Source organism: Podarcis pityusensis (assembly GCF_964106645.2).
Source record: "Podarcis pityusensis genome assembly, chromosome: 16".
NCBI classification, from domain to species: Eukaryota; Metazoa; Chordata; class Lepidosauria; order Squamata; family Lacertidae; genus Podarcis; species Podarcis pityusensis.
The window spans coordinates 815,102-839,571 of record NC_138041.1 but is presented as its reverse complement, the minus strand read 5'-3'; the positions used below and the strand labels follow the sequence as shown (position 1 = coordinate 839,571).

General features: G+C 52.5%; 1 protein-coding gene and 1 long non-coding RNA gene across 2 annotated transcripts in view; both read right to left on the bottom strand.

Annotated features, from left to right (window-relative positions):
- LOC308465851 overlaps nucleotides 1–19,686 on the bottom strand; it is a 204,064-nt gene extending 184,378 nt beyond the window's left edge. Inside the window, exon 1 of the long non-coding RNA XR_013980586.1 lies at nucleotides 19,128–19,686. This is a non-coding gene — a long non-coding RNA (uncharacterized lncRNA). The remainder of the gene's footprint in view (nucleotides 1–19,127) is intronic.
- Nucleotides 2,573–24,470, bottom strand: part of PEA15 (proliferation and apoptosis adaptor protein 15) — a 58,237-nt gene continuing 36,339 nt past the window's right edge. The window contains exons 2-4 of the mRNA XM_080986123.1: nucleotides 7,553–7,726; nucleotides 3,887–4,042; nucleotides 2,573–2,771 (exon numbers count right to left, since the gene is read on the bottom strand). Coding sequence (XP_080842249.1) covers nucleotides 2,707–2,771; nucleotides 3,887–4,042; nucleotides 7,553–7,724 — 393 coding nt within the window. The 5' untranslated portion in view covers nucleotides 7,725–7,726 and the 3' untranslated portion in view covers nucleotides 2,573–2,706. The remainder of the gene's footprint in view (nucleotides 2,772–3,886; nucleotides 4,043–7,552; nucleotides 7,727–24,470) is intronic.

Sequence of the window (24,470 nt, the reverse complement as noted above, 5' to 3'; positions counted from 1 at the left end):
CAGGGAGAAAAGAGGAGGAAATACTACCTGGCCAACAACACCAGGATGCACAGCGCAGTTTTTCAGCGTTAATTAAATAATATATATATATATATTTCCTTTTGCAGTCTGATGCAAGTTCCACTGTTTGGGTGGGTCTCTTTTTTAAAAAAACAACAACAACTGAGAAGCATTTTCCTCCCCCCACCCCAGAACAGGTGCGGTTAGTTTAATGGCAATATATGTGCAATGGAAGCTGCAGCAGAGAGACGAACGCAGCAGCCAGGATCACAGCTTTGGGTGCCCAGAAACAGTCACGTGGCCCCCCCCTTCTCTTCCTCCTCCTCCTCTACACCCCCAGCAGCCATGTGAGGCAGGGAGACTGTCTTAATCTGGCTCCATCTGGAAACAAACTGTGTGGGGAGACAGAGAGAAGCAGACAAATCCCACATTCCTCCTTGCTGCATGTGGATTACTGTTTACCCCCCATTTGTTCCTTAAACATTTTAGCCTGCTTACACACACACACACACACACACACACACACACACGGCAGCTGCTCAGCACCCAAGGGGGCTGCATGTGCTGCAGGGGGAGGCAACACGTATTTCTCTGTAAGCAGAAATGTGGCCCCTCAGGACTTCCCTGATTTATTTAAGACACGGGTGTCTCGATGATCGTATGCAGGGATGCAGGATGAGTGCATGCAAGCAGTGTCACCGGCTCTCTTGGGTCTGGGCAGGTGGGGAGGCTGCTGGTAGCCTTGGTTGCTGCAGAGGTGCCCCTGTTGCAACCTGGGAGCATCAAGAGGCCTGCCCTCCATATCAGGCTGTCTCCTGGGCAGGTGGAGGGCCAACAGGCAGACAGGCAATTCCACAGGGAAAGCCTCAAGGGTCCCACCATCCCCATGGGGAAGAGGAGACCTCCAGGCCCCCACCCAACCTACCAGTCCCCCCCCCCCCCATCTATGACAATGCAGCCACTGAGCAGAACAGCAAGGCGGTCCACGAGCTGAGGAGTAGAAATCATGGCAAAGAAAAAGACGTGGCGGTTAAGGGTTGGCCCCCTGTGGAAATGGCCCTCCGCTCAAGGCGAGCCAGCAGGCAGGGGGTGCGGGGGGTGGACTGAATCGGGGCAGAAGTGGCACCAAGTCAGTCCCCTGAGGAAGGAGGAGGAGGAGGAAGGGGTCAATGTCTCTGGCGACAAGGGAGGAAGAGGCACCCACGGAGCAAGTTGAAGGAGAGGTGGCGGCAGCGGCACAACCAACACCGAGGAAAGGCACAAAGTCAAGGGGGGCAGGCAAGGAGGCTGGGGGTGGGCTGGTGTGTGTGTCCCCCCCCCCCAGCTTGCCTCCTGGTGAAAGGCCTGCTCTCCTACCCCAGGGTTAGCACAGACTGGCAGGGAAGGAGCAGACCCCCGAATTGAACCCGGCTCTCTCCACACAAACTTTTGTTCTCTCTCTCAAGCTGTACCCCCCCAACTCCTGTCTTCTGCTTGTCCCCCTCCCTGCTCAGCAGGTACTTAGCACCCCTGCCCTGGGACTCCAGCACCCTAGCCCTCCGCCTCAGAGATAACACCCTGGGAGAAAATTTAAATGCCCTCCCTTCCCAGCTCGCCTTTGCAACCAGCTATCCCCCCCCCCCCAAAAAAACCCTTTTAGGATGTCTGGCTCAGCCGAAATAAGCCTTGGCAGTTTGCGTGGCTGAAGGGGAGTGTGGCTGCCGTGGCCTGAGATGCGCAAATCTCCAGTGCGCCGCTCGTTCTGTGTGTGCATTGAGCCGGGATGTCAGCAAAATCTTTAACTGCAGTACTTGGCTGACTTTGGAGGGGTCAAGAGTGGTAGCGAGGCCTCAAACTGGCAGGGTGTATAGCCGGGGTGACAATTCTGGAGGGAGGAGCTTCAGGGCCCGGTTCTGTGGCCCTAGGGGCCCCCCAGCTCATCTAAGCAACTAGGGGCCCCCTCAGGCTTTCCCGCTACAGCCCCATAAGCAAAGCTGCTAGGACTTCTTCCTAACCCTTCTCCATCTCGTTCCCTTCCCCTCCTTGCTTGCTGAACTTGCCCCTCGTTGCCCAGTCCTTTCTAAACCCCCCCATCTCTCCCATGCAAACTGATGCCTCAATGCCAGCTCCTGGCGCTGGTTCTGCACTGGGGGGCTCCCAGTGGCTTCTTAAAACCAAAACACCCACCCACCTGATCTCATCTCCCCCTATCCAACTTCCTCTGCCCATCCTCACCTCTTCCTTAACAACAACAAGGACAACAACAACAACAGGCCAAGGCTCTTGATTTTGTTGGGGTGTTAAACTTGGGGGGGTCTGCCCCTTCCCGGTGGGTGGGTGCGTGGAAGGGAGGGAGTGGCAATTGGGGAGAGGTGGGCTCCATGTTTGCATAGCAACAGTCCTCCAGCCCCCTGGCCGCCCCCTGGCCGCCCCCCACCCGTCCCAGCAGCCCTCCCGAGGGTTCATCCACACCAGTCAGTGGCAAGGGGGGGGGATATGTGTGTGGGGAGGAGGGGTTGGGGAAGGGGGGTTGGAATTAAGACTCCATTAGTGGCCAAGGCTGCTCCCCACCCCAGTCCCACAAGACAGGCGGACAGTCACAGAGAAAGGGCAGGATGTAGCCAGAAGGGGCAGCTGGAACCGTCAGGGCACAGTGGAGCGGGGGGGGGGGGGTTGGGGGGGTCATCCTCCTCCCAGCTGCTCCCTTCCTCCCCCCTCCCCCCCACTTTAAGCTTTTTTGGGTGGCGGAGCCAGTTTGATTATCTCTTCTTCGGAGGGCTGCCGGATGATGTCTGTGGGGAGAAAAAGAAGGGAGACAACATGAGAACGACTTAGGAATCACCTGGTGGGATTGTCTGAGTCCACCTAATCCTCCTTTAAAGAGATCTGAGTTGGTGGCCAGAAACACATCTTGTGGCAGAGAGTTCCACAAGCTTGTGAGGACCTGTGTGAAAAAACTGCGGCCTGAATCTGAAAGTCTCCAAGTGATATTTAACCAACTGAAAACCTAAATGCAGTCCCTATAAAGATGGAACCAGTGGAGAGCTTAGGGTCCGAGGGGCCCCACATGCAGCCCTCTTTGGGGGGGGGGTTTGTTCACTTAAATACACGTGACTATTAACAGAATGGCTTATCTTTTTTATTATTATTAAACTCAATGTTTCAAAGGTATCCTCTCAGCTAACTATGTATACTAGCAACTGGGAGCCACTCAGCCTCGCAGGACACTGTTTCTGGGCTGCGTATAAATCTGCCTCAGAACAGAGCAGAGCAAACCCAAACTATTGCTTCCCCGCCCATCCTCTTCCTGAAAACAATGCAACATGATAGAAACATGAAAGGGACAGGTCCACGACCTGCTTTTGCCTAGCTGCCCATCTTCAACCTCAGAATAGAAAAACTACACCCTTGAAAGGTTTCCCACACAACCAACCATTTATCTCCCCCACGGCTGCATCTTGCCCCTGGTGAGCCAGGGAGGTTTGGGGATGAAGTTGTTGGTGGACTGGACAAAAGAGTCCTCTGTCCACCACCCCTCGCCCTTGGGTGGATGTGCGGCCTGTCCCTGCTCTTCAGGCTGGAGATTTGAAGTTGGGTTTCTCCAGCTGTTCAAAGTGGGTCTGAAAAAGGGAGGGAGACCAAGTTCTCCCCTCAAGGTCGGATGGGAAAGGTGAGTCTTCCTGATTCCCCAAAACCGGCCTGCTGAGCCTCTTGAGCAGCTGCATCCCGCTGAGAGAGGCTGAGAGAAAGATGGACCACCCACCAGCCAGAGACATGGACCATCCAGCCCCAGCCCCAGGGTCTCCAGGCAGGAAGAAGGGGTGAGGTGAGAGCCAGGGGCAGCTGCTGGGGTTTTGGGGAAGGGGGTGGCTGAGGACATGTGGGTGCTGAGCAGGGAGCCCCCGACCTTTGTATTTCTTGGCACTGGGGATACGGGTCAGCTTGGTGTCCACTTCATCCTCCTCAGAGATCTTCAGCACTTGGGTGCGGTACTCCACCACCATGGTGAGCAAGTCTGGGCGGCGGGAGATCTCAAAGATGTGCTCGATGTAGGAGAGGTTGTCTGCGCAGGAATAATAATAATATTATAATAATTTATTATTTATACCCCACCCATCTGGCTGAGTTTCCCCAGCCACTCTGGGCAGCTCCCAATCGAGAGTTAAAAACAATACAGCATTAAATATTAAAAACTTCCCTAAACAGGGCCACCTTCCGATGTCTTTTAAAGATAAGATAGCTGCTTATTTCTTTGACATCTGATGGGAGGGCGTTCCACAGGGCGGGTGCCACCACCAAGAAGGCCCTCTGCCTGGTTCCCTGTAACCTCACTTCTTGCAGGGAGGGAACCGCCAGAAGGCCCTCGGGAGAGGGACCCCGGTGTCCGGGGTGGAGGCGCTCCTTCAGGTATCCTGGGCTGAGGCCATTTAGGGCTTTCAAGGTCAGCACCAACACTTTGAATTGTGCTCGGAAACGTACTGGGAGCCAGTGTAGGTCTTTCAAGACCGGTGTTATGTGGTCTCGGCAGCTGCTCTCAGTCACCAGTCTAGCTGCTGCATCCTGGATTAATTGCAGTTTCCGGGTCACCTTCAAAGGTAGCCCCACGTAGAGTGCATGGCAGTAGTCCAAGCAGGAATAAGCACAGGGAAGGAGGTCAGCTGTGGGGAAACAGGAAGGCAGCACCAAGCGCCCTGCCCGTTGAATCGGCTGAATTGTGCCTGCCTTGCCCCTCCCGCAAAGAAGAAAGGGCTTGGGTTGCCCTGCCTCTTGCATCCCTCCAGGATTTCAATGCAGACAATCAGCGCAGGGACTTCTCTCTTTCTCCTTCTCCCCCCCCCCCCGCCCCCCTGGCCGCCCCCACTTAGGATGGCACCATGTCAAAAGCAGCCCACTGTTTCATGCTAATCGTCACCTGAATCCCACACCTGTTCCATTCTCTACGTGTGAATTTAACTTGACTCTTTGTGTCTGTAACATACCAACTCCCTCGTGTGTGTGTGTGTGTGTTGGTGCCGCTTTCCTCAAGGTGTGACTGACGACTGCGAACCTCTCTGGAGGCACGGGGCTGTCTTGCGTGGGCACAGCATGGCAGTGTGAGTCTGTTCACGATGATGCTGGTGCGTGGGCAGAGAGACCAGTGCAGAGGTGTATGTGTGTGTATAGGAGAGAGGAAAGCAACCAACCAACAGCAGGTTGCATTGCCCTGAGAAAACAACTTTATTTTTTTAAAAAGCACAAAATGACATCATCCAGCTCCACAGCACCATCTGTAGCCTTCCTCCACAAGAGCAGCTCAGGGTAGGGCTCAGCCGTGTGTGTGTGTGTGTGTGTTGGGGGTGTCTCAGCTCAAGAATCTGGAAGGCTGAAGTGGGCAGGATGGGTGCAGGGTGGGGAGACCAGCAACTCTGCACAAGAGCAGAAGAGAGCTGGGATGCAGGTCTGGTTGTGAAGAGCATTTAATGCGCTAGGGCGATATTTAGATATATTTGGATATTTCTCCTCCTGTGCCCAGAGCAGCTTCTGCTCCTGTTTGTCATCATACTATTTTTGTTGAATGCTGAGGACACAACTTCTCACCCTGGCCTTTGACACCTGAGATGTGCATTTTTAGGGCTCACCCTATTTTTGTGTGATTTCATTCTTCACAGTTACGGTGGTACCTCGGGTTACAAACACCTTAGGTTACAAACACTTTGGGTTTCAGACTCCGCTAACCCGGAAGTAGTACCTCGGGTTAAGAACTTTACCTCAGGATGAGAACAGAAATCAGGCGCCAGCGGCAGTGGGAGCCCCCATTAACTAAAGTGGTACCTCAGGTTAAGAATGGACCTCTGGAACGAATTAAGTTCGTAACCAGGTAAAACCATAAGATTTTAAACTTTTTTATGTTGTTATAAGTAGTTGTATTCTATATGGATTTGTCCAATCCTCTTTTTATGGCATCCAAGTTGGTGGTCACCCTGCTTTCTGCAGTAGTGAGTTCCCTTGTTTAACTATGTGCTGTGCGAAAGACTCTCTTTATGTGTCCTGAATATTCCTATTTCCAGCTTCATCCATGAGTTCTAGGGACATGAGAGGGTGTTTCCCCCCCTTGTTGGTGAGTGGTGTGTGTGTGTCTGTCTGTGTCTGTCTGTGTGTGTGTGACACCTGGCACAATCTCTTCTAGAGCTGTTCATTCCTACAGCCCCATACGCACACCTCCCAAACACACACCCATTTTTGCAATGGGCGCCCCACAGTTGCACTGAGCCCCCTGAAAGAGGTGGAGGTTTGGGCTCCTGCTTCTATCGCACAACTCGGCATCCACACCTTCTCCCTGCGCTCATGCCCTGTCAAATGGTGCCGGGCGACAGGTATTCATCTCCCTGCCCCAGCCTCCCTCCTGGGGACAGAACAGAAGTGATTGCAGAAGTGCTTTGTTGGCCTGGAAGTGTCAAGCCCTTGGATGAGATCTGAACCCTGAGCGGACCTGCCTTGCCGGTGCCTCTTTGCTGAGTCACTGGTTCTCCCGGGAGCCCAGCCGTCCGTTCCTCTTGCCTGGAGCTGTCACAGCCAGGCAGGCAGGCAGGCAGGCGGGTTGCTCCTCCCCTCTCCCCAACCCTCCTGGAACCTCAAGCCTGCCAGCTCTGAGTCACTCAACTTGATTCTGCTGCTCTTGCCTTCCTTCCTTTGGAAGGAAAGCAGGGTGAAAGCGGCGGTGAGAGAGGGCTGAGCCGCTTATTGAAATGTAGGCCTGTCTAGGTGCACAGATTCTTCTCCCCTGCCCCTCTTCTCTGTGTTTATTTTAATCCCACGGATTCAGATACAGTGGTACCTCTGGATGAGAACGGGATACGTTCCGGAGCCCCATTCGCATCCTGAAGCAAATGCAACCCACGTCCGCGTGTCTGCACGTGCACAGGTCGCAATTCACCACTTCCGCACATGCGCGTGATGTCATTTTGAGTGTCTGCGCATGCGCGAGCAGCAAAACCCAGAAGTAACGCGCTCTGTTACTTCTGGGTCGCCGCAGAGCGCAACCCGAAAATGCTCAACCCGAAGCTACTTCAACCCGAGGTATGACTGTGTAGGCTAGGTGCAGCCGGGGGCACCAACTTGCCCCCCCCCATTGAGGGGGGCCATGTGATTCGTCACGTGATGCCACCCAGGATGTCTGGGACACGCAGGGGGTGATCTTTGGCCTCACTCATCCCAGCCTCATCTTGGGTTCCCAGGCAGAGGCTGGGGCCAGCAAAGGCAAAGATCACATCCCAGCACCCCAGCACCCCAGCCTCAGCTCCGAGGCCCCCATCCTGAGTGATAGGCTGGCGCAGAAGGGGCCTGGGGCTGAGCACACTCTCTTCCTCGCCTGCTCCTCCTCATCTCCTTCTCCTAAGAAGAGCCTGCTGGATCAGGCCCAGAGCCCATCTAGTCCAGCATCCAACCAGATGCCCCCATGGGAAGTCCACAAGCAGGATTTGAACACAAGAGCCCTCTCCCTTCTGCAGTTTCCAGCAACTGGCCTTCAGAAGCAGTGCTGCCTCCTTCCATGGGGCAGAGCAGAGCCATCTCAAAGGCCAGTGGTCCTGCTCACCTTTGTCCAGTTTCTTGTGCTTTTCCAGGAAGCTGAACCAGTCCTTGCTGGTGGTGATCTCCTCGTTCTTCTCGCTGGGGATGTCCTCCTTGCAGGCCGACTTCAGCTGGTCCAGGTCTTCGTTGGTGATGTTCTCAGCCAGCTCCTCCAGAAGGCTGCTGTATTCTGCCATCTCTGCAAGGGGTGAGGAAGGGGGAACAGGGCGAGTTATAGAAAGGGGTAGGCAAGACATCACGCCTGCATGATCTGTCCACTAGGACCCTGATATCTACCAGCTGGAGCCGGGTGCAAATCACACACACATTGAATGAAAGGACCCTGAGCCTAGGAGTTGGTTTGGACTGCCAAAGTGAAAAGAGCTTGCAACCCTTTGGCATTAAAAAATAAATTTAAAATCCACTCATGGTTACCCAGCTTTTCTTCAGTTTTGCAGCATTTGGGGAGGGAGGTCAGAGGTCAACTGGGAGTCAGAAATCCTTGCTGACTTTGTGCAAATCACCCAGAGACCCACCAGCAGATCCCCATCTACATTCTGCACATCCCTGAGTTAAAGATCCAGATGCAGCTGTTTATTATTATTGTTATTTCATTTAGATCCCATCTTTCCTCCAAGAAGCTGGAGGTGGCATACATGGTTCTCCCCTTTCCTATTTCAACCTCACGACAATCCTGTGAGGTAGTGAGCTTTGTTACGGAGTGGGGATTTGAACCCTGATCCTTCTCTGGTCCCTAGTCCAAAACTTGAGGGCCCTGGAATGGCCAGTGATGAATTCCTGTGCTCCACCTTGGAATCTGGCTTTCTGTCATCAAATACTGTGTTTTTGTTCTTCTTTCCTAGCATACCTGGAAACCAGGTACGGTTCTTCTTTGTTCTACTTTGTGTGGCAATTGTTGCAGCTGGCTTAGCATGTTCTTAACTGACCTTCCTTTGCTAGGGAGGTGGCTTGTTAGCAGCCTCAAGGATTATGCTTTCTCCGTTGGGAGATAGCTGGCAATCGCCCCCTTCCAAGTTTGGGGGAGAAAGGACCTACAAGTGCACAGACCCCAAGCTCAAGGGAGAGAGGGCAGCTGCATGGGTGGGTGAAGAAACAGGAAATTGGAACAGGCAAGATGCATGACCCTGGATTGGGGGGGGGGGGAGTTGGAAGCATCTTGGGGTGGGTGAGGTTCAGGGGTCTCTGCCCTGTATGGGAATGCCTGACGTTTGCCTCCCATTCAACATTATGCTTCTGCATTTGTAAATAAATCAAGCACAGTGGTCCCTTGGTTCTCAAACTTAATCCGTTCCGGAAGTCCGTTCCAAAACCAAAGCGTTCCAAAACCAGGGTGCGCCTTCCCATAGAAAGTAATGCAAAATGGATTAATCCATTCCAGACTTTTAAAAACAACCCCTAACACAGCAATTTAACATGAATTTTACTATCGAACGAGACCCTTGATCCATAAAATGAAAGCAATCAACAATGTACTGCAGTCACACAATCAATCAATCAATCAGTAGCTGAACTGGGTTTCACATGGTCACAAAAACAAACAAAATGAGCCGCAAAACCAAAAACACAAAATAAATAGTGAAACCAGACAGACTTCAGAGTAACACTCAAAACTGAAGTGTGGCACTCAAATCGGAAGCGTAACACTCAAAACAGAGCACGTTTGGCTTTCGAAAAAGGTTTGCAAACTGGAACACTGACTTCTGGATTTGCAGCGTTTGGGTTCCAAGCTGTTTGAGTCCCAAGGGACCAGTGTGTTGCAGAATGCTGAGGACACACCATGCACATTGCAGAGCTCATGTGAAGTATCCTGGGAACTGGGGCTTGCAAGGAGGCTCTGAAGTGTACCTCTGCAAGAAGCTGTACACTAGTTTGACAGGTGGTGTTGTAGGATGTTCCTGATAGGGATGACACTATGTACTGGATCCTCAGAAACCTTTTGCCTCCTCTCCGGGGTGGGGAAGGGTGGAGAGTCATCCATCCCTTCTCCAAACTGACCCTGCCTGGAATTGGTGAATTTTACTTTCTCTGATAAAATTCCTCTCCTCTTTAGCCTTTCTAAGGGACCGTCCACACTTCCCCTTATTCCGTGCCTCAAAAGCACAGGGCCCAGACGTTTTCCACTTGTCACAGGCCCCAACAATTTCTCCTGGAAAACCCACTAAGGTAAAGGTAAAGGGACCCCTGACCATTAGGTCCAGTCGTGAACGACTCTGGGGTTGCGGCGCTCATCTCGCTTTATTGGCCGAGGGAGCCGGCGTACAGCTTCCGGGTCATGTGGCCAGCAGGACTAAGCCACTTCCGGCAAACCAGAGCAGCGCACGGAAACGCCGTTTACCTTCCTGCCGGAGCGGTACCTATTTATCTACTTGCACTTGCTTTTGAACTGCTAGGTTGGCAGGAGCAGGGACCAAGCAACGGGAGCTCACCCCATTGCGGGGAATTGAACCGCTGACCTTTTGATCAGCAAGTCCTAGGCTCAGTGGTTTAACCCACACCGCCACCTGCGTCCTATTTAGTGCTAAATCAGAGCAAGCATCAATCAGGAGAAAACCGAATCAAAGTTTGCTTCAATTCAGCAGTAAGGAGTGGGTTTTCCCTGTGGAAAGCAGCAGGGCAAACAAAAATCTAGATGAGCCCTAAGTGTTTGCTGAGGTCAGTTTAAGGTTGGCAGGCAACCCAAGACACTCTCCAGCGCACAGTCTTTCCCTCTGGCTGTTTCTCACCCGCAGGAGACCAAACTCAGGTTGTTCTGCCCTGGAACATCTCTCCGTTGCTGCTCAGTCGAGTGTAGAGCACACAACAAATATCATTAAACTGATGCTGATCCTCCCAGTGGAACTATTTGGTCAGGCAGAATACCGGCTGCCTGGTTTTTTGTTTTTGTTTCAGATTGATTTGCTGCTGATCTGTGAAGCTGCAGCCATTCTGAAAAGTCCTGCCATTTATGAGGCGTCCTGATGCAAGCATGTACTTTTCAGTGTGGTGCGGAAGAGAGACTCCCGTTCTGGAACGGTGGTTTATGGGAGACTGGAATGTGCAACCACCAGGCCCCATAATCAACACCCACACCCTGCATGCATGTGCCCTTGGTTCTCTGTTACAGGTAAAACAAGAACATCTGCTTTCCTTTGACAAACACTGGAAAGAACTGGGAGAGTTTCTAAGATAACAGAACCAAAAAGCTCCCCACTCCCCACAAACTCACAGCCTGAAGACAATTCATAAAAACAGCACAAATGTTTTTTCAACAGGGTTTTGTTATGGACTGCGATTTGGGCTGGCCCAAGACATTTTTTTCCTGCTGGAGGCAAAGGTTCCCCCCTTCAGCAGCTAACTAGACTGACCACTGCCTCTTGCTTCAACGTTTATGACTGGACAGCACTCTCCCCACTGCACCTCAGAGGGCGAAAGGCTGGCTCTGGGGGCACAAGCAGCTCTATTTGCCAACACATCACTGCTTTCCATCAACATCTGCCGCCAGAGGCAGCCACCTCACTCAACCTCCTAATGGAAGGGCTGGCTCTGCTGGCTGCTTTTCTTTTAAAAAAGGACAGCCCTTGGCATGCGTTGTAATTTTATTCTGCATTAAACACTCAAACCACAGCACAGAGCTTTAGAAAGCTTGCTGGGACATCAAGGCCTTGGACTTTGCCCTCCTAGCTAGAGAAAAGCACTTCTGCATCTGTATGAAAGACAAAATGCCTCTCCCCCTCCCTATTTGGAGCTTGTTTGCATAGATGGCTTGGTAATGGAGATTAGTGTGTGTGTGTTTTCTCCTCATTTAAAAAATGAGGGCACTGGAAAATATAATTCCCAGACAGAGACATCACCCAGCTTTGCAGGGCTTTCTAGAATCCCTGACAGTTCAGGGACAATGAGCAATTTGGCCTTGGATTTGGAGAGAGGGGCTCATCTGTGGATAATGAGAACTTATTTCGAAAAGAGGAGGGGGCTGGGAGGTATTATTGCAGCAACAGCTGGGTCTCTGCTAGGGATCTCCAGCCACGGGCCTCAGGGTGGAAGGAACTGTGGAGGGAGCAGGGAGAGGGAGCGAAAGAAACTGCTACCCTTCAAATGCCTTTAGTGCCACAAATGTCGAGCATCTCAACAGGTACTGTGAAGTGTTTACTAGCTGCATTCAAATAGGAGAACTCTGTGGTCCATCCAAGCATCACCTCTCCCTGCCCTGACTCATTAGCATATGCATTCCTAATTTCACCAGTGCTTCCTGCCACTGCTCCCCCCCCCCCGAAAAAACCAACACACCCAAAGAGTGCTCACGAATTCTGAAGGGAAAACTAAACCACTCTGCCTGAAATATACTCAGAGTCGCAAAGTGATTTCATGCTCTTTATTCAGCTCATAGTGGTGAGGAGGAATGAATAAATGTCCCCTCACAGTATCTGCTTTATATACATTATTTACACAATGGGCTGCACATGATTGGCTAATTCTGGAATTCTACTGTAAGCCAATCAGGTTGTGGATTCACTTCTATCTGGAGCAGGATTGGGTGGTTCCTGCCAACCAATCATACTGCTGCATTGTTCTAGGACCAATCAGACTGCTGCATTCTGAATCCTATTGTTCTAGGACCAATCAGACTGCTGCCTTTTGGATCCTATTGTTCTAGGACCAATCAGACTGCTACAGTTTGGATCCTATTCAACTCAGTACATAACACCCCTCCCCTCTAAGTTCCAGTCCTGCCCGGGAGGTCGCATTCATAGTCCTCAAGGTATGCCGGCGGCCTACGTGTGCGTTGTGGCCTGGGGTGTTCCCTGGTCCGGGCTCCGGGTTCTGGCTCGTGTTCCAAGGATGCTGGCTGTGATGCGGCTGTTTGGTCTGGTGCAACCGGCTCGCTCAGTCGTGGTTCTGGTTCCGGTGTCCTTTCGGCCTCACGGGTCCTCTCTGTATTTACTGATTCTGCCTCTCCTGCTGGCCCCTCCTGCTCTATGGGCCTCACTGCCCCGCTGTTCCCTTGGGACTCCTCTGACCTGTCCTCCTCCTGGTTTTCTCCCGGGAATCGTCGCCGTATCTGGTCGCAGTGGCGGCGCCAGCATTGCCCCCCATCCGTTAGCACCTCGTACGACACGGGGCCAGTGACCCTGGTGATTGTGGCGGGTACCCATGCTGGGCCTGCCCCAAAATTCTTTGCGTACACTGGGTCCTGGGCCTCGAAGGTCCGGGGGTTCCTGCCTTCCCCCACCACTACCTCATCCTGAGCTCTATCGGGGTGAAGGCGGTCCAATCTGATTGCAAGGCGCCGACCCATTAGTAGTTCAGCGGGGCTCCGGCCAGTCGTTGAGCTGGGGGTGCTGTGCTGTGCTAGAAGGAATGTGGCAAGGCGGTACTCCCAGTCCCCTTGCGTCATGCGGCGAAGGGTGTCCTTGGTGGTCCGCACCATGCGTTCTGCTTGGCCATTGGTGGCAGGGTGGAACGGCGCCGAACGGATGTGGCGGATGGCGTTCTGCGCTGTGAAGGTTTGGAATTCTCCTGACGTAAATGCAGTCCCGTTGTCTGAGACGAGAGTGTCAGGGAGCCCGTGGGTTGCAAACAGCCTGCGTAGTACCCGGATGGCTGCGGACGTGGAAGTGGACGGTACCAGTGCGACTTCCAGCCATTTGGTGTAGGAGTCCACCACTATGAAGAATGTTTTCCCCTGAAAGGGGCCAGCGAAATCCACATGCAGGCGTGACCATGGTGCTCGGGCGGACTCCCAGGACTGGACTGGGGCCCTTGGGGGATCTGGGCGGGATTCTTGGCAGGCCTGGCAGTGTTTGACCCAGGCCTCTATCTCTCCATCGATCCCCGGCCACCACACATAACTCCTGGCAAGGGCCTTCATTCTTACTACCCCTGGATGTGTCTCGTGTAGGGCTGTGAGGACCCTTTTGCAGAGGGGCTGGGGAACAACGACTCTGCTTCCCCATAACAGGCACCCCTTGTGGGCCGACAGTTCATGTTTGCGGGTTGTGTAGCCGGCGAATTCTGGCCCGGGGCTGCTGCTGGGCCATCCCCTCCACACCCAGTCCAGGACCCGGGAGATGACCCTATCTTTCTTGGAATGGTGTGCAACTTCTTGTGCCTGAATGGGGCGGTCGGGAAGCAGCTCCAGGCTCATAACCTCTTGTGCAGGTGCTGGGTCAGGGCCTGTTTCCGGTAGTGGTAGCCTGCTGAGGGCGTCCGCATGGCCCATCGCCTTCCCAGGTCGGTGAATCAGTGCATACTGGTAGCTGGCAAGGAAAATTGACCACCTGAGGACGCGAGGAGACAGCACTTGGGGGGTCTGCTTTTCGGGGGCAAACAAGCCAAGCAACGGCTTGTGGTCAGTCACCACGGTGAAGGGCCGCCCGTACAAGAAATCATGGAATTTTTTTACTCCCTTTACGATTGCCAGACCCTCCTTGTCGATTTGCGAGTAGTTCCGCTCGGTTGTGTTGAGTGTCTGGGAAAAGTACGCCACCGGTACCTCTCTTCCATCCGGGAGTTGGTGCCCCAGGACAGCTCCAATGCCATAGGGTGAGGCGTCGCATGCTAGCACCACCGGCAGCCTCTCGTCGAAGTGTGCCAAGACCGAGTTTGAGACAAGCAAGTCCTTGACTGCCTGGAATGCGGCCTCCTGGCGCTGGCCCCACACCCAAGGGGCCCGCTTGTCCAGGAGTCTGTGTAGGGGCTCCGCTACCGCCGCCTTGTGGGGAAGGAAGGAATGGTAAAAGTTCAATAGTCCCAAGAAGGCCTGAAGTTCAGTCTTGCTCTTGGGCGCTGGGGCATCACAAATGGCCCGTACCTTGTCCCCAGTCGGGTGGACCCCTTCTGCGTCCACCATAAATCCCAGAAAGTCCACCTGAGGCACTCCTAGTAGACATTTTTCCCGCTTCACCTTGAGACCCGCCGTCTGGAAACGGTGCAGAACGGTGCGGAGGCGGTCCTCAAACTCCTCTGGTGTGGGGCCGGCAATCAACACATCATCGAAGAAGGGGGTGACGCCAGGAATCCCTTTAAGGAGAGAGTCCATTATATTCTGGAATATGCCTGGTGCCACGCTGACACCGAATTGCAGCCGCTTTACCCTGAACGCTCCTCTGTGCGTCACAATCGTCTGTGCCTCTGCTGTGGCCTCATCTACTGGCAGCTGTTGATATGCTTGGGCCAAGTCCAGCTTGCCAAAAATTTTCGACCCAGCCAGGGTGGCAAGGACATGGCTGACCACTGGCACTGGGTATGCGTGGGCCGTGAGAGCCTTGTTTATGGTACATTTGTAGTCTGCGCAGATGCGGACCGAACCATTAGGCTTGACGGGTGTGACGATTGGGGTTTCCCAGGGAGCATTAGGCACCGGCTCCAGCACTCCTTGCTCTACGAGTCGGTCCAATTCCTCGTCTATACGGGGTTTCAAGGCGAACGGGACCCGGCGGGCCTTGAGCCTGACCGGTCGTACTGCGGGGTCAAGCTGTAGCGCAATGGGGGGGCCCGTATACTGTCCCAATTTCCCATCGAAAACCCCTGGAAATTCCTTGCATATGGCGTCCACGTCCACTTGTAAGCTAGTGTGGTTCACCCCGGTGACAGCTAGCCCCAGTGGTCCAAACCATGCCAATCCCAGTAAGCTAATGTAGGGGCCCTTGACCACAAGCAAGTCCAGTTGCCGCGTCCGCCCTCGGTATTGCACCCTGAAGGTCCCCACCCCCATTGTGGGGACCTTACGTTTCTGGAAGTCCCGGAGGGTGAATGGGGCCGGCCTGAGTTTGGGACCCCCAGTGGGACACAGTTTCCTTAAGGTCCTTGCCGAGATTATGGATAGAGTTGAACCCGTGTCAAGCTCCATGCGGCATGGGGCCCCCTCTATCTGTACCTCTACATAAATTTTCTCTACGTTGGGGTGGGGCAACTGGTATACCTGGAAGTCCGTGAGCTCCGTCGAGTTGCCTTGGTGCGTTGGGCCCCGGGACCTGGGGCTCTTGGATTGGTCATCTGATGCCTGGTGTCGGGTGGGCCGAGCCCGACACACCCGGGCGATGTGTCCCGATTTTCTGCACTGCCTGCACTCTGCGTTGCGGAAACGGCAGGTCCTCCTCTCGTGACTCTCCCCGCAGCTTGCGCAGTTCCCTCCTTCTCGTCGAGGCAGCTGTGGTCTGTGCGCTGCTTGAGTGCGCTGCTGTACTCGGTGCACCTCCTCCCTGTCGGATCCTGAGTCGTCGGTGAGGTCTTCATGGTGGACCCTCGGTTGGGATGGCAGGCTCGGCCGTGCCTCTTGGGTCGACCTCTCGGCAGCTTCTGTTGCCAGGGCCTCCTCCAGAGCGACCTGGAACGTTAGGTCCTTCTTAGCGTAGAGGCGTCGTTGCAGCTTCTCATCCTTCAGGCCACCGACGAGGCGGTCACGAAGCATGTTCTCCAGCTCTGAGAAGTTGCAGAACCGGGCGGCTTGGCGGAGAGAGGTCACAAACCCAGTTATGGTTTCCCCAGGGGCTTGCCGCTTTGCGTAGAAGGCATTTCGACGAGCCACCACTGAGGGCTGCGGCGAAAAGTGCCCCTTCAGCTGTTCCATTATTGTTTTGTATGGAACAGTAGCGACGTCTTCAGGCGCAAGGAGAGCCCGGGCGATTTCAAACGTCTCCTCTCCGCAGACGCTGAAGAATATCGCCCTCTTCTTGGCGTCTTCTTCGTCGGTGACCCCTTTGGCTTCTAGGAGGAAGGTGAAACGGGAGGCGTACGCTTCCCAGTCTCCAGATGCTGGGTTGAATGGCGAGAAGCTGCTGTTGGCTGCCATTCTGAGTTCCTTGTGCCCCGGAGCTGAAGCCTGGATACACGGTGCGAGGCAGCGGTGCGGCAGTTGGCGGTGCTGCGGTGCTGTGTGTGGCAGTCAGCTCAGCGGGATCCCATCCTCGTCGCCAGTGAAATATACTCAGAGTCGCAAAGTGATTTCATGCTCTTTATTCAGCTCATAGTGGTGAGGAGGAATGAATAAATGTCCCCTCACAGTATCTGCTTTATATACATTATTTACACAATGGGCTGCACATGATTGGCTAATTCTGGAATTCTACTGTAAGCCAATCAGGTTGTGGATTCACTTCTATCTGGAGCAGGATTGGGTGGTTCCTGCCAACCAATCATACTGCTGCATTGTTCTAGGACCAATCAGACTGCTGCATTCTGAATCCTATTGTTCTAGGACCAATCAGACTGCTGCCTTTTGGATCCTATTGTTCTAGGACCAATCAGACTGCTACAGTTTGGATCCTATTCAACTCAGTACATAACACTGCCCAAACCTGATTCTGATTTGGGAGCCTTCGACAGAAACCAGAGGAGTAGTCTGGGACAAGCTGAATGGTCCAGGAGTCAAAGGTCAGCTGGATGAACTGCAGGGGGGAAGTTACAGGTAGGTAGCCATGTTGGTCTGCCGTAGTCAAAACACAATAAAAAATTTCCTTCCAGTAGCACCTTAGAGACCAATTAAGTTTGTCCATGGTATGAGCTTTCGTGTGCAGGCACACTTCTTCACATACACTATATAAGGGTCTGGTGACTTCTGTTTCAGAGCATCTGAGGAACTTTGCTGGTCTCTAAGGTGCTACTGGAAGGATTTTTTTTTTATTTTGTAGGGTGGAATTTACAGTCGTACCTCGGAAGTCGAACGGAATCCGTTCCGGAAGTCCGTTAGACTTCCAAAGCGTTCGAAAACCAAAGCGCGGTTTCTGACAGCCAATCGGAACTAGTTTTCAAACTGGAACACTCATTTCTGCGTTTGCGGCATTTGGGAGCCAAAACATTCGGGAACTCATCTGTTTGAAAACCAAGTTACTACTGTAAATGGTTTTGGTTCCTCCACTCACTACCATGAGAGAAGAAAACATAGATTTTTTAGCATTCAGGACTGTCATTACTATTTCCAGCAGGTTTTGCTTGTTCTCTCTCTCTCTCTGGGTGTTGTAACGTTGCTGGTACAGGAGGAACTAATTGATTTGTTACTCTATACAGGACAAATGAGAAGAATGGATTGGAACCACACCTTCCACTCCCCCAGCCCACCCCCCTGCCGCCTCAGTCCAGTTTGTTGTTTGCTATCTCATTGCTGCTGCTTGTTAATTCTGCTCAAATCCAGTGATTAATTATCCAGGGATTTGGGAAATACGGCAGCTGGATTTCCAGACAGTGTTTGTCAGATTAAGGCAGAAGCTCTCAATCCACCGACCTCAATGCTCGTTCTGGTTATTAACTAACATTTGAGGGTGTTTTTAAAAAAAATAAAAATAAAATGCCGCCATGACTTAAGATAGAGAAGCTTTTGTTCAGCAGGTGGGAGAAGATCTGGAGTGGTAAGGAAAGTGGATTATCACGCCTAAAGGGCCTTGCTCCAGAACGCAGATCACCTTGTAGGGAACGAATTTAGTTACACAAGCTTTTGCACCTCTCTGGAGAGTCACGCTCTTACACAACAAAGGAATAAAGCCATGTTATATGTGATCATCTCCTAAAACTTCATCACTGTCGTAACTCCTGTGCACGGTGAAAATACAGGGTGGCATTATTGCACCTTTAGGAAAAGCACAGTTCATGTGCGGACATGTACACAACCCCCCACGCAAAAGCACACATTCTTTGCCCCCAAGCATTCACGCAAATTAATCCTTCCCTTCCAGCCTGACAGAGCTATGGCCCCCTGGTCTACCGAGGGACAATTGCCCCACACTTTTCAATGAGTGACCCAAATCTACAGCCAATTGCATGGGATTTGTTGGCTGGCTGGCAAGCCTCAAATCTCAAGTATTTCCACAGCGGCACAACATGCACCATCAATCTCTTGCATCTTCAGAGCCCTTCCCGACCAGAACATGCTCATTAATTAATTCTCTGCTGTGCAATTAAACCCGTGCCCTGGGCACAGCTAATCATTCCAACACACACAAAACCACAAACAAATTTCATTCCTTTTTTGTTTTGTTTTGTTTTCCAGAGTGCCACCCCCTAGTTAGTGTTGCCCTCAAGGGGCACATTCTGTACTCAGTTCTATAACACCCTGTTGAGAACGTAAGCACCTAGGGAAGAGCCTGGCTGGTGAATCAAACCAAAGGGAGGGGGGCATCTAGTCCAGCATTTTGTTCTTACTATGATCAACCAGATACTTATGGGGAGCAGGAGAAGAGCGCTCTGCCTCTCTTTCAAATCAGAACCAGTGAAGACGGTGAAGGTCCTGTCTGAGTGCCTGGAGGCGGTTAGAGGATGGATGGCGGCTAACAGATAGAGGTTGAATCCTGACAAGACAGAAGTACTGTTCTTGGGGGACAGGAGGCAGGCAGGTGTGGGGGACTCCCTGGTCCTGAGTGGGGTCACTGTGCCCCTGAAGGACCAGATGCGCAGCCTGGGAGTCATTCTGGACTCACAGCTGTCCATGGAGGCACAGGTCTTCCCTGTGTTCAGGGCAGCTGTTTATCAGCTCCATCTGGTACGCAGGATGAGACCCTTCCTGCCCGCAGACTGTCTCGCCAGAGTGGTGCATGCTCTGGTTATCTCTCGCTTGGACTATTGCAATGCACTCTATGTGGGGCTACCTTTGAAGGTGACCCAGAAACTACAACTAATCCAGAATGTGGCAGCCAGACTGGTGACTGGGGGCGGCCGCCGAGACCACATAACACCGGTCCTGAAAGACCTACATTGGCTCCCAGTACGTTTCCGAGCACAATTCAAAGTGTTGGTGCTGACCTTTAAAGCCCTCAACAGCCTCAGTCCAGTATACCTGAAGGAGCGTCTCCACCTCCATCATTCAGCCCAGACACTGAGGTCCAGCTCCGAGGGCCTTCTGGCGGTTCCCTCCCTGCGAGAAGCCAAGTTACAGGGAACCAGGCAGAGGGCCTTCTTGGTAGTGGCACCCATCCTGTGGAATGCCCTCCCACCAGATGTCAAAGAGAACAACAACTACCTGACATTCAGAAGACATCTGAAGGCAGCCCTGTTTAGGGAAGCTTTTAATGTTTAATAGGTTATTGTATTTTAGTGTTCTGTTGGAAGCCGCCCAGAGTGGCTGGGGAAGCCCAGCCAGATGTGCGGGGTATAAATAATAAATTATTATTATTATTATTATAACAAAAGCCATCTCTCCATTAGTCCTTCCCAGAGGCAGCCCCCCCCCCATCTCCCCAACTCTTCTCAAGGATGTGAGCTCTGTGTCTTCAGCGCCACTCCAGCACACATGTGCCTACAAACAGCAGCCCAGGAAGCAGAGAGAGACCATTAAATTGGTACTGTGCCTGTGAGTACTTTCTTTATCCTGAGCAAACCATTTTGTATGACTGGCTTTTCAGACTGATGAAGCGTGTAGCGAAACCTGTAATATATCCGGAAATCAGGTCTCCTTTGACCACTTGTGTTATTCTCACCAGGGTGGTGGCTTTGATCTGCCTTCCCGTAATTGATCCATGCACACGGCTTTGTGTTTCCGACTCAAGACCCTTTGAAGAACATCTCATCCAGTTCAATCTTCGACAAACAGATTTGGAAAACTTTTTCATATTCTCCAGTGTGCTACCCTTGCCGTTATGGCGGCACGGGGTTGCTGTTCTGCAGGTGGACTTGCGCTACTTGTTGAACGGTTCATTTATCCGGTCTGTATAACGTTTACTGCACATGTAACTTGTTAAGATAGAGTTGTACATTTATCCACTCCATGTTTACAGGATCTCCAGGCTTTGTCTTGCACAGGGCACCTTAGTATGTTTGTTGTTTGAATGGTTACAAGCCTATCTTTATTCTAGCTATTATTCTAGTAAATCTGGTTTTATACTTATAAGCCAGTTTGTGGTGTTGTTGTTTTGTTGTATTATTATTACTGTCACCCCATTTGATACTTATTGGTTTGAAGTCACCATTGTTTCAAATTGCAGCTTGCCCTAAGCACCTTGGCAGAAAAAAAATAGGTAAATGCAGTAAGCAAATGAATGAATGAGAAGCAACAGTCTGGTCAGGAGCAGGAGAAGTGGGTTGAGACTGGAGTGGGTTGCAAAGGAACCACAGGAAACTTACTTTACGCTCTCGGTTGTTCCTTTGTGGCCATGAGACATCACAAATGGCAGTGGTTTGTGGGGAACAGTTTCACAGGCCAAATTGGGACCTGGGCTGCTGTGCTGTTGTTGAGTCATTTAGTCGTGTCCGCCTCTTCGTGACCCCCTGGACCAGAGCACGCCAGGCACTCCTGTCTTCCACTGCCTCCTGCAGTTTGGTCAAACTCATGCTGGTAGCTTTGAGAACACTGCCCCACCATCTCGTCCTCTGTCGTCCCCTTCTCCTTGTGCCCTCCATCTTCCCAACATCAGGGTCTTTTCCAGGGAGTCTTCTCTTCTCTTGAGGTGGCCAAAGTCTTGGAGCCTCAGCTTCAGGATCTGTCCTTCCAGTGAGGACTCAGGGCTGATTTCCTTCAGAATGGAGAGGTTGGATCTTCTTGCAGTCCATGGGACTCTCAAGAGTCTCCTCCAGAACCATAATTCAAAAGCATCAATTCTTCGGCGATCAGCCTTCTTTATGGCCCAGCTAAATGAACCCTAACCTCTGCATAATGGCCCGTGGCTGTATTTCTCCTGTGAGTTCTCCTCCTGTTATCACCACTTGATGTTGGACAGCCTCGGGGACCCTGGCAGGGCCATTGACACTGATAACAACACATAATCCCTGCACACATTCCAGACCTATGGACCAGAGGTCTGTCATAAATCAGCCTTCTGGGCACAAGGGATTTACAGGAAAAATGTCTGCCGCCTCCATTGATTAGAGCAGCCTTTGCCAGTCCAGATGCGGTTGGACTTACAGCTCCACGGATCAGCCCCTGTCAGCACAGTGGAGGCTGGCACAGTTTACTCCTGTCCCTCAGCCCACTGTGTGTTGTTCCTTCCTGCCTTATACTGAGAGTCAGACCACTGTTGTCCATCTAGCTCAGCACAGGCTCTCCTGTTTCTGGGGAGGGGGGCTTCCCAGCCTACCCTGGGGACTGAACCTGGGGTCTTCCGCATGCAAGGCAGGTGCTCTGCCACAGAACTACAGCCCTTCCTCCCCCTCTCCTTGGGGAAGGACCACGGCTCAGACAAAGGGCATCTGCCTCGGATGCTGAAGGCATCACCAGGCTGGGCTGGGAGAAAACCCTGCCTGGAACCCTGGAGAGATGCTGCCAGCCAGGGTGGGCAATATCGAATAAGCCATCACCATGATGGCACTGGCCGCTGCCACCACCACATGGTTCCCTTCTTGCTCTCCACTCAGTCTGAGTTCAAAGTGTGTGCAGGGCCAGTCCACTCCCACTGGTCTTCCCTTGGGGGTGAATTTCGTTCTTCTGTCCTGTGGGCCTGCCAAAGCCAGCATCACCTGCTCTTGGTGTGTGTGTGTGTGTTTTTAATAATAAAAAAAATCAGAGGCAGAGCTTTTCATGGCAGGAAGGGATATGGCCACAAACCCCAAACCATTTTCTGTTCATCTGGCTGCTGGGGGGGCACCACAGGGCAGGAGGAGGCGTCAAAAGATGGGCCATCATTCTACCCCACTGGTAGGCAAACTAAGGCATGGGGGCCGGATGTGGCCCAATCGCCTTCTCAATCTGGCCTGCGGATGGTCCGGGAATCAAGGTGTTTTTACATGAGTTACATGTGTGCTTTTATTTAAAATGCATCTCTGGGTTATTTGTGGGGCGTAGGAATTTGTTCATTCCCCCCCCCTTTAAAATATAGTCCGCCCCCCCACAAGGTCTGAGGAACAGTGGACCGGTCCCTTGCTGGAAAAGTTTGCTGACCCCTGTCCTACCCTCTGGACTCCTGTTGTCTCTCTCTCTCTCTCTCTCTCTCTCTCTCTCTCACACACACACACACACACACACACACACAGGCCTGTCCTGTTTTGGGATTCTTGTCGTCTTCCCTTAGGAAGAGGAAATTCCGGCTGTTCGTTGGAAGCAAAAAAAAACCTTCCCAGATGGCTGCCCCTTCCTGAAACAATGAATCACTGATAGAAAAGGGGAGAGATTCTGGCTCCAGCCGGTTCAAATGGTCCTTCCACTTTCCCCCCATCACTCCAAGCTATTTATTTACGCCTTCCCCTTTGCACTCTGTATTTTGGGTGGCAGGCAGGGAGCAAGCAAGTGGGGTGCTGTGGTGTGGGGCCGCTCGTTTTTCTGCCCGCCTGCCCCACTTTCCAAGGGTTGAGGTGGCATGCATATTCCCTCCCTTGTTTATTCACGCCTTTTCCTCTGGCTCCCCCACCTTTCTTATTTAACCCCCCTCCCCTTCTCGCTCTCTTTCTGTGCCAGGGGCATTCAGCAACCCTTCAAGAATAACAAACTGCCCACACTGGGCCCGCTGCCCATTTCCCAGGCCCGCTGGGTGGCATGAAGAAAGGAGGAAGCAAGCGGTGGATAATGGCGGGGAGCGAGTGGAGGCCTGGGGGCTACCAACTTGCCAATAAACAAATTGGTTGCAGACAGCTCCTGTGCCTGGAAGGCGCTGCTGGAAGCAGCAGGTGAATCTTTCTAATGGCATGGGCAGAAAAAAACAACACTGGTTTAAGAGCATGGGAGGGAGGGCCAGTTTTTAAAAAACAAGTTTTATAGGAACACAGGACTCCTTCGGAAGTTGGTTGTCAGGTGTGCGTGCAGGAGCCAGGCCCTGGGACCAGTAGGACTCTGCAGGACTGGGGCCTTCCTAAGTTTGTTCTGGAGAGGAAGGTGCAGCCGCACAGGTGAGGCTGATTGGTAACTCACTGCACCTGGTGGCAAGAGCCGGGAAGGGATATAAGGTCAGCATTTTGCCTTTGGCTCTTGGCCACAGCAACATGTTTCCTGCCTCGCTGCGTTTGACTTCTTGCTTCTTGATCCTTGGCCCTCGGCTTCTTGACTCCTTGCTTCTCGACCCTTGAACCCTTGACTTTGCGACTCCCAGCTTTCTGACCCTCGGACCCCTGGCTTCTGGCCTCTCGCTCCTGCTCCCACCCTGCCATCTTGCCCCCGGTCCCGACGTCCTCAGCCGGGACTTTGATTGCCCGTAGACCGGACCGTGACATGGGAGTCCATTCCACTGTCGGAAAGTTTAGTCGGGACCTCCTTTCTTATAACTCGAATCCATTGGTTTGAGTCCTATCCACCTGAGCTAGAGCCTGGCTGCTGGATTCGACCAAAGCCCCCCCCCCCCCCATCGTATCCCAGCATCCTGTCTCGACACTAGTCAGCCACATGCCAGGGAGCTTGCCCACAAGCAAGACCCGAGCACAACAGCAGTGATTCCTAGTGGCTGGTACACAGAGGCATGTACTGCGTGCCACAGTGCAGGGAGAGCATAGCCGTTGACCTGAGGCATGCTTATTTCCTAGGGAAGGTGGAGTCTGGGGGAATGTGCAGCTTTGCCACTGAGTTTCTGCCACCTCTAGCAATGCAGATTCTCCAGCTCTTCTCATTCTCTCACCTCCTCAGGCACACAACTAAATCTTACAGGACTGTTAACAGAAGCAGCGCCTTCCCATCGCTATCCCCAATGAGCTCCTGTGTGGTGAGCTGGAGAGGGAGGAGACCAGAGTCCAAAAGCCCACACAGCCAGGGCTCATCAGGCACGCTTGACATACATAGCTGTCAACTTTTCCCTTTTCTTGCAAGGAATCCTATTCGGAATAAGGGAATTTCCCTTTAAAAAAGGGAAATGTTGACAGCTGTGTTGACATAACCTACCTCACAGGGTTGTTGTGTGGATAAAAGGGGGGGGGAGCAGGCCATGAATATCACCCTGAGCAAATTTGAAGGTGGGTTAGGTTGTTTTCCTTTTTTTAGTAATAAACCATTGGGTGACGTTCCCAGAGCTCCCTGCTGTAGACAGAGTGTTTGATGCTCTGACCCAGAGAGGAAATCCTGTTGCTGTTGTTTATTTAGGCCTGGTATTTTTTAAAGCCGCCTCTCT